At 55.2% G+C, this 12948-nt stretch overlaps 1 protein-coding gene across 1 annotated transcript in view; it reads right to left on the bottom strand.

Annotated features, from left to right (window-relative positions):
- The window catches only part of LOC119107245 (CUGBP Elav-like family member 5), an 11455-nt gene extending 2087 nt beyond the window's left edge, over positions 1–9368 (bottom strand). The window contains exons 1-2 of the mRNA XM_037230661.1: positions 9298–9368; positions 1841–2049 (exon numbers count right to left, since the gene is read on the bottom strand). Coding sequence (XP_037086556.1) covers positions 1841–2049; positions 9298–9347 — 259 coding nt within the window. The 5' untranslated portion in view covers positions 9348–9368. The remainder of the gene's footprint in view (positions 1–1840; positions 2050–9297) is intronic.
- Between the last annotated feature and the right edge of the window lie 3580 nt (positions 9369–12948).

Here is a 12948-nt window from a genome sequence, read left to right as displayed (position 1 = left end):
CGGCACCCCGCCGCCGGGCTCGTGTCAATTTGTGACCGGATCGGGAGGCGTCGGTCGGCGGCGGCGCCGGGCCCCCGCGGGGGCCAATCGTCTGACCGGAGCGCGGCCCGGGCGGCCGATCAGGGCGGCCATTTGGACTAACAGCCGGCTCGATGACCCGGCCTGCCTAACTTGAAACATAGGGCCAATCGCGGCCAGCGGCGGCCAGGGTCTCTCAGGGACGAATCGGGGCCGATACGCGGCGGTTTTCATTAAAACAACGGGAATGGATTATCGGGGAGGCGTCTCCGGCCTGGAGTGCCGATTGTGGGTCCCGTCCGCTTTGATTCGGCTCGAAAGCCGCCGTTCTGTGGGTCGGTGACAGTGCGACGCCTGCCGTTCTGGCTTCCGAGCAGCGACACGGCGATGCTGTACGTTACAACAAGGAGCTTTCCGGGTGGTGTTGTGGGGTGTTGATTTGACGAGGGCGAGCCGAGCGCTTAGCATGCTCTGAACAGTGCTTCTGACTGCAGACGAATTTTTGCAACCACCAACCCACCAACATCTGACCCGCAAGAAGCTGCGGACTTGTGGACGGGTTGTGGGCCGGATTTGGCTGGGTTTTGCCCATCAAAGACGCTAACGATCAAAACAATGCATGTGCTTTATCTATGGCATCATATTATCGAAAAACCAGACAGTGCTGCCAAGCATAATAAAATTATGAACAAATCACATTTCGATTTTATACTAAGAGCTCCCATGTCAGTAAACCCATGGCCGACCTGGCACATCAGTGAACCAGGTTGCGCAAACTGAAAACAACTTAAGTACCCATCTCAACAAAAAACTCAAGAAAAACGCCCCAATTTTCCACGCATTGTCCGATTTCATTCAGCAGAAGCTAGGTGTCATCATGATGAATACAGCCACACCCTGCGATTGGCTGTCACTGAAGGCGAGAAATGCTTAAATTGTATTGTTTTCCTGCACAAAACCATGCCTATAATCAATCCAAAATGATGAATATGCTAAACGGGAAAATTATACGGCTCGTATGCCCTATAGTCTCAATATTTTGTCGATAAGCCCGTAGTTGCTAGCGTACAATTGAGCAACAGTTGCCGAAATAGAAATGGGTCATTGGCGATGACATAGAGCTTGTTTGTTTATACCTAAAGAGCATGCGACTTACAACCACAAAACGGGGGCTTTCGCGTATGATTCGTTCACTCTGACTGGCCATTGCCACACGTTTTCAACAGACATGTCTGATTTGGACTTGTTTTCTGCTCGCGAGTTAATGGCGGGTCAGCATCGCCGCACAGCGTCCGTCCGCGGGCGAGTCCCGAACTGGCCGGGGCGGGCCGGGCTGCCGGCTGGCATTTTGGGAAAACTGAGTCTTTAGGTCGGGCTGCCAGCGTTATAGCCATGCCAGCGCTCCCCGCGGCCCACAACCAACAACCCATAAACAATAGTCAGTGACCACTGGCCGCCAACCAATCCAGATAAATGATCACTGAGGTCGTTACAGACCCGCCTTTTAGCGGCCAGCACACAATGGTCTTTGCCATTTGTATCTTATGGCCCGTTAGTGACAGCTGATCATTGCCCAACCGCAACAGGGGTCCAGCCCTGTACATTCAAAATTGTGCGGCCCGAACACTGCCCCCTCCCCGTGTGCGCTGCGATTGTACAGTTGACAATCCCAAACAATCCAAGCAATGAGATGACAACCCATTACAACAAATGACTTGACCAAGCACTGCCAGGCGGCCGTTGTGGCCTCCAGCGTGTCAAAGGGCGCTCCACTGCCGCCAATCTCAGACAGCGCCCCTGACCTCAACCGGCACGCACTGACCTTTGCTCTGTCCGGTAACCTTGTCTCGCAGAACGTTAATCTGGTGGACAGGGCCGAACTCCTCGAACATGGCGCGGATGTCGTTCTCGTCCATGTGTCGCGGCATCTGGCCCACGAACATCTTGATGGCGTCCGGGTCCGGCTGGTCCCGCGCGAGGCCGTCCGGTATCCGGCCGTTGCCGGTGGGGCCCAGGCCCGCCGAGCCCATCCTGCGACACGGGTGCGCGGTCAGCGGTGGCGGAACGGGCCTCCACTGAGCGCGCCGCCCCGGCCCGGGCTGCCACCGGCCACAAAAAGATTGGAGAGAGGTCGTTTGTCCAATCGTTGGGATACGACGTCATTTGTCCCGATGTCGACAATTATCAAGGTTGGTTTTCCGATTCACACACGGGGGAAAAGCAGCACACTCCACTCCGTCTTTGTTCTCTCTTGTTTGTCGCGGGCGGCTGCAAGCACTTCATTAGCAGCTAGCTTACTAATGTTGCGATAATATTGCTTGCAGCCGCCGCTCGCAACCATGAAATCAAATCTGTCCTCGCATTGCAGTAGTCTGGAACGATGGGCTGTTTCTTATCCATCGCGCTGTTCACATTTAAAGGTGTTGTGGTTAGCCGAGTTCACTTGTAAGCGTGAGCACACAGCCTTCACATCTCTCTAGGCTCTGGAGCGGTCGAGTGCTTGGCCCAGTACGTCGCCAAAGTTGAGCGATGTCTTCAATACGCTACGTAATATTGCATGGCATTGGCCAACCAACTATCTCACATCTGGAAATTAAACTTTAACAGCTCGACATGAGCCAGACGACGAGGCAAGTATGCTTGAGGTGGTGTAAGATCCACATACGAATCCATAGCAGACACCTCCTTTCCGTGTTCCCATCACAGCCCGACGCGCCCACAGCCTATCCAACGAAGCGGGTCTTCTGCAATCGCCACGACAGCACTGCAAAGCCGGCCCTACAAAACCTCAGCGAGGGACGGAATCAATTCCAGCCATCCTCTATTTCCAGCGGCTCAGAGTCCTGCCCCGCTCTGCCCGGCTCGCTGGGTCCCGCTGGCTGAGGGCAGGGGGGGGGGGGGGGGTGGGGAGGCGGCGACGGCGCTCGCGCCGGATGTCCGGCTGCAACAGCTTGTCTGGCGCGCGGCAGCCAGCGGAGGGTGATGCGCCGTTTCCGCCGCGGGGAGCGGCGCTGCGGCTGTCAAGCGCCACGGCGGGTTTGATGGCCGGCTCATAGACTGCCGGCCGCCGCAGCCCACGCCGCGGCGCCGCCGCCGACTTGTCCATCCCTTTTATCGCGCCATCAGCGGACGGCTACGATGGGCGGACTGATGCGATGGCCCGGGAATTGGCGCGTGCCAGCCGGCTGGTCTAGATGAGCAGGCAGCGTCTCTGCCCACACTCGTGACGGAGTGACTGCGGCTGAGTCCCGCGCCCCTGTGATCGTCCTCCCGCCCGTCGCCGCGAGAGTAAGGACACTAGATCACGCGACTCCAGCCGCGTGGTGTTTCTCAGCGCTGGACCGGGGTTGTTGCCATCATCCCTTCTCGGGGATGCAAACACAGAGTAAAATCGCGTTGTCATTGCACTCTATGAGACAGCGGCATTCCCTCATCTTCTTCCCAGCACTTGCTCGCCATCACCGCACATACACATGCTGTCTGACGCGAACAGGTGCCAACGGGCTTGAACAATGGCCATCAGCTTTGGTGCACACCTGCGACGAGCATTGTCTATGTAATTCCCACAGTCCAGTAATGCTGTCCAGTGCAACAAAGACGGGATGCGGCGCCTGTCAGGAGGCAATGGGCGCAGTCATACCGACTGAGGGCCGGCCAACAGCTGGTGCTGCGGCCAGCGATGGGTGCTTTATCCGACGGTCCGTTATCCGACGGTCCGTTATCCGACGGTCCGTTATCCGACGGAACACGCGATGTGCAACGGGTGCAAGCGTCGATGTGCACAACGACACATATCGCAACGGTCATAAGGTAAAGGGGAATGGAAAGATCTCTGAGTGTTTAGCAAAGTCCAGTTCCAGCCTAAAAAGGTTGAAGATTGGATCATTCTAGCCATCGCATCCTGCAACAAATTATCACTTCCCGCGGCCAAATCAATCTTTACACCGCGCTCGGGGCGAGAGGTTTATGATCACCACCCCCACCAAAGGTTAATACCAGATAATTGTAGCCGCACCTAGCTTTGCTTAGTGTCAGGCAATTAAATACGCAACTGTTTTGTATAAAAAACTAGGTGACCCTGCAAGGTCGTTGACCTGTGGTAAGCCAGTCAGGCCGTGGCTGTCAGTAAAGACAATTTCTGGGAAGTCGTACATTTGATGCTACAGCAGAGTGTTACACAAATCCATACATATCTGAGAGAGCATCTTTAGCGACGAAATAATTGAGTTTAGGATTTAAAACAAATTTAAATGACCTAGGGCCAGGTACAAAGGTCAGACCGAATTCAAAGCCAACCTGCCTTTTTACTGAACAGCTCGCTTTGTGAAGGAGTTTCTGAAGTTCGTCTCGAATTTTTTGATAGCAATGAACCGCAACAGGCATCTTCCATGGGCTTCTCAAAGGTCAGAGTAGGTCACTGACCTTAAATGACCCAGGCCAGCCCTTTGCTTGTTTTTTTTTTGAGCGTAACGCCCTGAGTTATCATTGACGCTTCTTCAAATCTAAAAAAAAACAAACAAAAAAATCATAGAAAACCATACCAACCAACCATCATAGAAATCAAGAATCATAGATGTTTCAAACAAGATAACTGACCTTAATTGAACATTAGTGACCTTTTTGCTTAAATCAGGTATCGAGGTTTAAGGCGGTTGCATGAGGAGGTCCGACGACACCATTGGACAACAACCTGACTTCGACCTTGTTTAACCTTATTGGACCGGCTGTTCATGACCTACAGATCTCAAATTTGACACAAGTAATTTTGCATGCATACTGATCCACCCGCTGTCTTTGGTGGCTCTATAGCCTTTTTTCTTTTGGGATCTCAGGGGGGTCAATTTTCCCCCACCCGGGGCGGAGGGTATCAACCGGCGACCTGGATCCGCATTAAATAAGTAACAATTATCAAAAATATAAAAATACAATTCGTTCTTAACATCATTTCAAATTTATCATAAGCGGTGCGATAAATGGTCAATGAGCACTGGTCGGAAAATGCACCAAAGACCAGTTCGATAAAAAGTTTCAAAGACCAGTTCGTGAAAAATGTTCCCGCAGTTCGATAAAAAGGTCATTTTCGGGCGATGACTCAGGTCTAGAATTACAGAAAGGTTCCCCACATTTATAGCGGGCGGTATTCAAACTACCACGGCCTGCGTTTGACGTTGATCGTCTCACACTCTCGATCAATATACGATGGCCAAAGCCATAACCGTAGGACTGATACGCAAATAAAAGCCATCGCGGCACCACCATCCGGTTACCAAGCCACTGCGGCACAAGCGTCTGGTTACCAAGACAGTGCAGCACAAGCGTCTGGTTACCAAGCCACTGCGGCACCACCATCCGGTTACCAAGCCATTGCCAAGGCAGACTGCCCGAGCCCCAAAGCCAGCAGTCCCGGTCCCGCCGCTGAAGAGCCTCGGACAATGGCCCACGACGGCGGCTGACTCCGTCACCCCCAGCAGGCAGCGGACGGCGCGGCAGCAGTGGTCCTGTGACGGCTCGAGCGCCGACCGCTGCTTCATGGCTCAAGTTAGCGTCGCGGGGCGTAGCTGATCGGTCGGCGGTCGCGGCGGGTGGGCCCAGATGGGTCCCGGGGGACCCAGCTGCTCCCCCGTCGCCGGGACCCTCCCATGTCCCGCACCTCCGCGCCGAACTTGCGTTATAACGCGCGGCGCCTCTGCCCCAGCCCGGGGTGAGGGCGGCGGGGTCACGGTCCGTGCCCGGCGGCCCGGCGGGCGCAGCCGGCCGGCTCTTGTGACGCACTCCCAACACGTGTGAGGGGAGGGTAGAGCGCAGGTGTCGGCGGAGGTGTCGGCCGTGACGCCGAACCCAAGGCGAGCGTCTTTGCCGGTCGCGCGGCTGGCTCCTGTTGTCGTGACGAAAACCGTAAAAATGGGCCTTACCAGTCAAACGGAGTGGAGAGAATGGGGTTTTCACTGAACAGCTTCAGTAAAAAAAATGGCTGACATAGGTTAACCTCAGCCATCGACGTATAGGATTGGAGCAGCTTTGTAAAAGGAATGGCTATTTGACGGCTGCTTGACGGGTTTGACACCACGAGACATGTTCGGACATAAAGGTGCGCTATAATGGAAAGTGTGTAACCTGGAGATTGGTTCTCTATGGTACCCTAGCTTGTGTTCTCTACTCGAAGACTAGTATCAGTATTGTTTTCAACTTGTTCGTTTACAAAACAAATTTCAGCCCGGTAAGATGATGGCGTAGAATTAAAGCGCGGTACCCCATTATCATCCTTTCCCAAACACTAAAATTTTCGACCAAAAACTCCTGCCGATGAATAGACGGGACAGCAGCCGCCTGAATACGGCATCTACAGCGGTAGTACAACTATAGCGGTAGAAAAATTAACGGCGTCACGGGCAATAAATTGTTCAGAATTGCAACAGCACAACAAGCACAACAAGAGATTTGCAGAGTTGCAACAGCACAACAAGCGGGCTAAGTGGGGAAGTCAGAAGCAAACTTCCAGCTGGGTGGGGCTCAGGACATGAAGCAGCATCTCGCCTGAAGAAGCACGAGCACAGGCAATAGCTGGCGGCGCCAGCAGCCCGGACGTTCGTGCCGGGGTCCCCCGAAAAGGCTCGATTCCCCAGCCGGGTAACATCAACACTTGGACATCATCAATTATGTACCCCGCCTGCCGGCCGGGGGCACGCAAAGTCGCGTGTCGCTATCCAAGCCCCGACGATTGCACCGTAGATAAAAGCTATTAGTCGCCACTGGAAATGAATCGCTACATCAGTGTATCGAGTATGTCGGGCTCGGTTAATTGTGCCGGCCGATTGTGTTCGTTGCGAAAGCCGGACGGGGCTCGACCCCGGCTGTAGATAGATTTGACTGCACCTAGTCAACGGTTGCGGGGCGATGTGGCACCGAATGAGCCCTGATGGGAACCACAGAGGTCTCTCTCTGACATGCTCAACGTTGTGACCCAGACAAACCAGACTCGATACCTGAGCGATAGGCCACCCAAATGTACGTAACATGCCAGTGGGTCCTTGAATTATTTTGAAGGAGGTCTCATCAATGTCAATGGGTTGCATTAGGGTCAGATGTCAGAGTTCTGGGTTGGGTTGGGTCCGATTTAGTGGGCTCGGCCCGATATTGGACGGGCTGGGTGATATCTGGGCCACGTTGGATCATCTCGGGGAGGCTTGGGTTAGATACATCAGGCTGGGTCATGTCAAGCATGTCTCGGGTTAGATATCGGTGCTGCGCCGGTTGGACAACAGTGCACCCTATCACCGAGCTCCATCTCTCCGGACCGCAGTGACAGGCCGGCGCGCCGTGTTCGCATACAACAAAGGCGGCGTTTCCGGCGGTGTCTGGGCCGGAAAACCGCCGCCATCTCCTTAAATTGGCCGCAAACCAGTCTCTGCCGGCAGCTTGCGGAATGACTGCGCCTTCATCCGCTACGCGGTGCTGACCCTGCGCCCGGGCTCGAGCCCGCAACATCGGCGGCAGCTCAGGAGGTATCTCTCTCTCTCTAGCAACTTACTTGCGTCGTTGTCGTACCGATTTTCCGCCTCTCACGCATCTAACGTATCTCGTGGCAATTTGAGGCACTCCCTCCAGAAATGCGGCGCTATTGAGCCCGGAGATAGCGTCCAGGTCCACCGCGACGCGCGCGACCGACCGAGGGCGACGCCGTCGGCCGGGACAGGCGTGGCCGGCCGAGAGAGAGCGTTGGCCCGCGCACGGTGGGCGCCGCTGCCGACAGCAGCACCACACGAACGGACGGCGCTGCCGGCAGCGCCCGCCGGCGACAGCGGCTGGCGGCCTGCAGGGCGCGCCAACGCCGCCCCGCGCGTCGCCCACAGCAGACGAACAAGAGCTTCAGCCGATCGGCGGCGCCTGGCGGACTCCCTCTCATCCGACAGCGGCCAGATATAATAAGTGCGGCCCATCAGCCGGAGCCGCATCAGTATGCATCGACTGGCGTCGCCGCCAGCATATCACCGCGCGCAAAACAACCTCGCCCTCCGCCCGCTCCCGGCGGGCAGCACGGCGCGCCACTGCGCCGCGCCGGCCTCGGGTCTCGCCGAGAGGAGGGGCCTGGGTCGCCGGCGGCTTGGCGGAGCCTGGGTCGGAGCCCCGGGGTCAAGCGGCAGGCCAGCGGTCGGTCAGCAGCGGCGATGAAAAAATTGCCGATCCTACGACAAGGATATATATATATATATATATATATATATATATATATATATATATATATATATTCCTGGAATGCTTAAATACACATTAATTAAGTTCAATCTCTGGCCGCGAGCCAAGAAATGCAGTCGCAGGTCCCAAATCATCTACATCACTGGCACATAATCTATATCCATAACAACGTGCAGGCTAAGGACAACGAAAAAACAATAGTAGGATTACGCTTTTGCTGCCGAAGCCTACGTTAAGGATGAACAGCAAACTGCAACAAGCTTCATGCGATCGACATTAATATCCAGGTGAAGTAAGGAAGACGAAGAAAAATGGGCGCAATTTCGGGGACAGCTGACCCCCCCCCCCCCCCTATCTTACATTGGGTGCACGTTAAGATATATCTGCGCGATATAAGATATATCCTAGATATATGCGATATAAGATATATCCTAGAAATGCTGGAGTTTGGTTTTGCTCTGCACGCCGCCATCCCACTGTCAGTGACATCATCTGAGGACGTAGTTCGCCACGCGCTCATCAAATCGCCCGATGACGCATTCTACGGCTCAAATGTCAGGATAAATCCGAACAGAAAGTTTCGGAAGTGGTAAACTATGCCTGTCCAGCCTGTGTGGTTCGTCAAGCACGGAGCTGCTCTTCAAGGTGGAACCACGCACGAGCTTGTATAACGCGCAGTTATGTCATCACCATGACAACATATGAAGATACAACAGCCGGATTTGAGATAAGTAAGAGGAACATTGTCGACAGTCGACAGGAACTAAGTACTTTCGGAAATAAAAAGGGAAGAACAGGATGGACGTAGCGAAATAAAGCGTCAAATGAGCAAGAAGACAAGATCGATAGGGAGAAGGAATGGAAGAGGACTTTACTAGAATGGTGAAAAAATTAAGATGTGAGCGAAGTTGCCGCGAATAGCAGAAGAAATAGACAGTTGGCGCGACCGAGAGAGGTTGAAGGATGTAAACATTCAGAGAACGCCGGGAGTGGGTCAGCGGGGAAGCACTATACGGCGTGGCGAAGCGAGGAGACGAGACCGACGGGGGCTCGACGGGGAGCGCGGGAAGGGGAGCTCACACGTACAGGGCGTGCCGGAGCTCGCTGAGGCTGAAGCAGTCTCGCTCGCGCCACATGGTGAGGAGGCAGCCTCTCACGCCGGCACCTTACCACCACTGCCGCTGCCGCCGCCCGAACATGTGTGCCACAGGTGGTGACGTCACGCAGCGGCGTCTGTCGGCCGCCTGACGTGAGATCGATACAATCGAGCGGCGCCGGTAAACAGCCGAGCCAGCCGGCCCAGCGGCGGCAGCCGGGCGTACGCCGACCGGGAGGTGAGCTAAAGCAAGGCTGGGGCTCGTGGGTGAGACGGGTGAAGCCTGCTCCGGGGGAGGGGGACTCGGAGCGTGCGCCGCGGACGAGCTCTCCTGTCCTGAGACGTGCTCAGGTGTGCTGTGCGCGCATTGGGTAGGTGGTGATTGGTCATGGCCCCGCGTTACTGGATGTCAGACGGAAGACATGGCTACCATTGTCATGTTTTGATGATACCATGGCCCACCCCAAATCAGTTAATGGCACTACACCAAGCATACGCACTACATTTCGGCCCGAAATCATCGCTCCAGCCTGCAAGGGCCCGAGCGAGCCAACGCATCGCTTCAAGCGAAACAACTTTCAGCGGACGTAACCACGGCTGAGGTCAGTCGGCGTCGAGGGAAATGCGTCTGTTTCATGGGGGGGGGGGGGGGGATTTCTATAAATGACACCAACATCTTAAACTGCAACCCAGCACCCAAGTCCGCGTGGTTGAAGTCACTGCCTTTGGCGCATTCACAGTTTGCAACGGCGAGCAGCCGCCAGTGCAACAGACAGGCCAACCTCGCTTGAGGAAGCTGCACGTGCCCTCTCGTCTGCCGGGCCTCCGGCGGCGGCGAGGGGCACTGATGTCTGGGTCTCGCGGCGATAAAGCAGACTCCGCACAGAAGTTTGCCCCTAAAGTTGATCGTGTTGACACAACGTTTCACGCTAGTTTGAAGCAAGTGGCCGACACAGGAAGTTTGTTTTGGACGAGGGTAACTCCTCTGTGAAAAACGCAGCCCGGAACTAGTTGACGACAAGACCAAAATTATTAAAGGGGATACCCATCGGCAACTGCTCAGCAGCTCACTTTGCCCCAAGCACCTTAAGAACAGGCTTATCCATACCTGAAAAGCAAGGACCAAGGCGGCTTGAGAGCACAGTCGCTGCCCGCCTTGTCGGGTGCGTCGCTGCTCCGCCCCGCCAGAGCACAGGTCCACCAGCCGGCGGCGGCGGCGCGGGGCGTGAGCTAATGGCGCGCGTCGCACCGACATTACAACCGGGTGGCGGTCCGCGTCAGGGTCGTTTGCGGTGCCGTTCGCGCCGCCACCGCCGCAGTTTATTTATACGCCGGCCGGGCGCCCATCACGGCGACGCCTCTCATTCCCGCCGCGCGGACTCGCTGGGAGCGAAGGCGCGCGCGCGCGCGGCGGACGCCCCGGCCGAGCTCATCATCCGGTGTAATGAGCAATTACAGCCACTGCTCCCGATCCGACGCCACGACCAGTTTTTCCGGATGGAATGGGAGCGGGCGAAATGTTCAGCGGCGCCTGAAGGCGACTGGAGGCGAGCGGGCGGCAGACAGCGCGTCCGCGGAGCGCTGGAGTGGGAGGCGACGCAGTCGACGACTGGCGGGTCCGCTGAAATGGCCTCAGGCAGTGCTGGAACACTTGCCCGTCATTTCCCGCAGTGGTCTGCAGAAAGTGCTCGCGAAGTATGACATAAACAAGTCCAAAAGCCAGCAGTCTTGTTTACGCTGGGCTTAACTGTCAGCCTAATACTCAGTCAAAACTACTTAAGTATAGCTAGGCATTACCAGGTCCACTCTAACAAGACACATCTGAAGCAAAACATTTTTGGCACACGAAAGGTAACAAACTAAACTGATATGACACGACATTGTAGCCCACTTTGTGGAGCATTGCACAGTCAGACAAATATGTATGCAGGACCCCTTCCCGGAAGCGATCTTGCATGGCCGGTCATTGACGGCTAGCTGGCAACTAGCCATGGAAAGCCGGCCGGAAGGAAGGCAGCTGTCCACGACGTCAGCGTCGACTTTTGCACCGTCATATATTTCGCCAGGAATTAACGTTGAACTAACTTTTGTTCCACGGGGTCGGTCTACACGAACCCGAAACATGATCGGCCCCAGTACTGAAAAAAGAAAAATTTCAATGTTCGCAGAGCGTTTCAGGTTGGAATGGAAAGCAACTGCGGCGGTGTAAAAAAAAATGGAGAAATTCCGGCACGCAATAACATCTTTGACAGGCCTGGGAAACGACCAGCTTTGCCCGGTGGCATCCCACAAGAGGCGAATGCGATGCAGCTGGCAGCGTCGATATTTGACGTGGGGTTTGATGAAAATAAAACCGCGGCGTCTAAATCGTAAACATTTCGACGTTCGGTCGACATCGAATAAACGTAGAAAGCGCTCGTGTGGCCAGTGGTTTGGACGGCGGCCGTTCGGCTATGCTTTATCAGCCCTGCCGCGCAATGGAGCACACATCAAGCCTTAATGCAACCGACGCGGAAGCAGCGGTTTTATGCTGAGTAGAAGCGGCCCAATCTTCCCACTATCTCGTCTAGCTTCGGGGGATCACCGTGCGCGAATGTTTTGTCAGGCGCCGGATCGTGCGCATAGTACCACAGACGGCTCCGGCGACGCTGTCACTCGAACGAAACCGTCGCACGATGGAGAACGGCGTTCAACCATGCTCAATGTGAACGGGATGTATAAAACGGCATCTGAGCTAGCTGGTGATAGCCCTTCCACGTTTGCACGACTGGGGCCTGCAGTCTTCTTCCTATTTTGATAAATAAGACGGAGTGGATGATATGAGGCTGGATTTAACCGGCAATTTTTACAAAACATCTGTCACTAAAAACGTGATGTTAAACATCATTGAACACCTTGGAAAACTTCGGAGGCGACTCCATGCAAAAGTTTGCTTTTCTACCCCTCAACTATTTCGAGCATTCAACACATTACTAGTTACGAAAACGATGTCACATATAATAAACTAAGTCCAGCTCGGACCGTCTGTATCAGGTTCCATCCAAATTGGGCTGTCAGAAACATTGCTGACATCCATCACCAGTGCGAACCACATTGTGGCGGCGGAATGGATCTCCTCTATCCAGCCTCTACGCCATTCTCCTCTTCCAATTGTGTCAACACCAACCACTCTGAAACGCCGAGCAAAAAACTCGAGACGGGTGCCCAATTGGACTCCATCGTTGCGTTCCAACATCGTACATTACATCAGCGGAAGCCTTCAAAAACATCTCCTGCCACCATGCTTCGAAATTTTCCGTGGACGCATCGCCTGCATCTGCAATGGTGGGTCACGCGCCTTGGACCACTCCTGGTGGACGTGGCTAATGTATTCATTCAATTTTCGGCTGCGCGTATCCGTTCTGTTTCGTCGGCGCCGACTGGCGGCTCGGATTGCCGCCGCGAACGCAATCTCCCTACTCGGAGACAAATGGCTGGCCGAGCGGACACTGCACCGAGCGCCGACACTCGAGCTGATTCGATGCAGCAAAAACGCCGCTGCCTCGTGACCCGGCGCGCGCCGCTGCCAGGTCAACGGCGGCCGCGGCGCCAGCGTCGAGGACGACGCGCGGCGCCGTCGGCGGCGCCGTCGGCCGCGACGG

Source organism: Pollicipes pollicipes, unplaced genomic scaffold, assembly GCF_011947565.3.
Source record: "Pollicipes pollicipes isolate AB1234 unplaced genomic scaffold, Ppol_2.1 Scaffold_6686;HRSCAF=7923_pilon_pilon_pilon, whole genome shotgun sequence".
In the NCBI taxonomy this organism is placed as follows: Eukaryota; Metazoa; Arthropoda; class Thecostraca; order Pollicipedomorpha; family Pollicipedidae; genus Pollicipes; species Pollicipes pollicipes.
The sequence above is the reverse complement of the archived record's forward strand: the minus strand, read 5'-3'. Positions and strand labels throughout refer to the sequence as shown.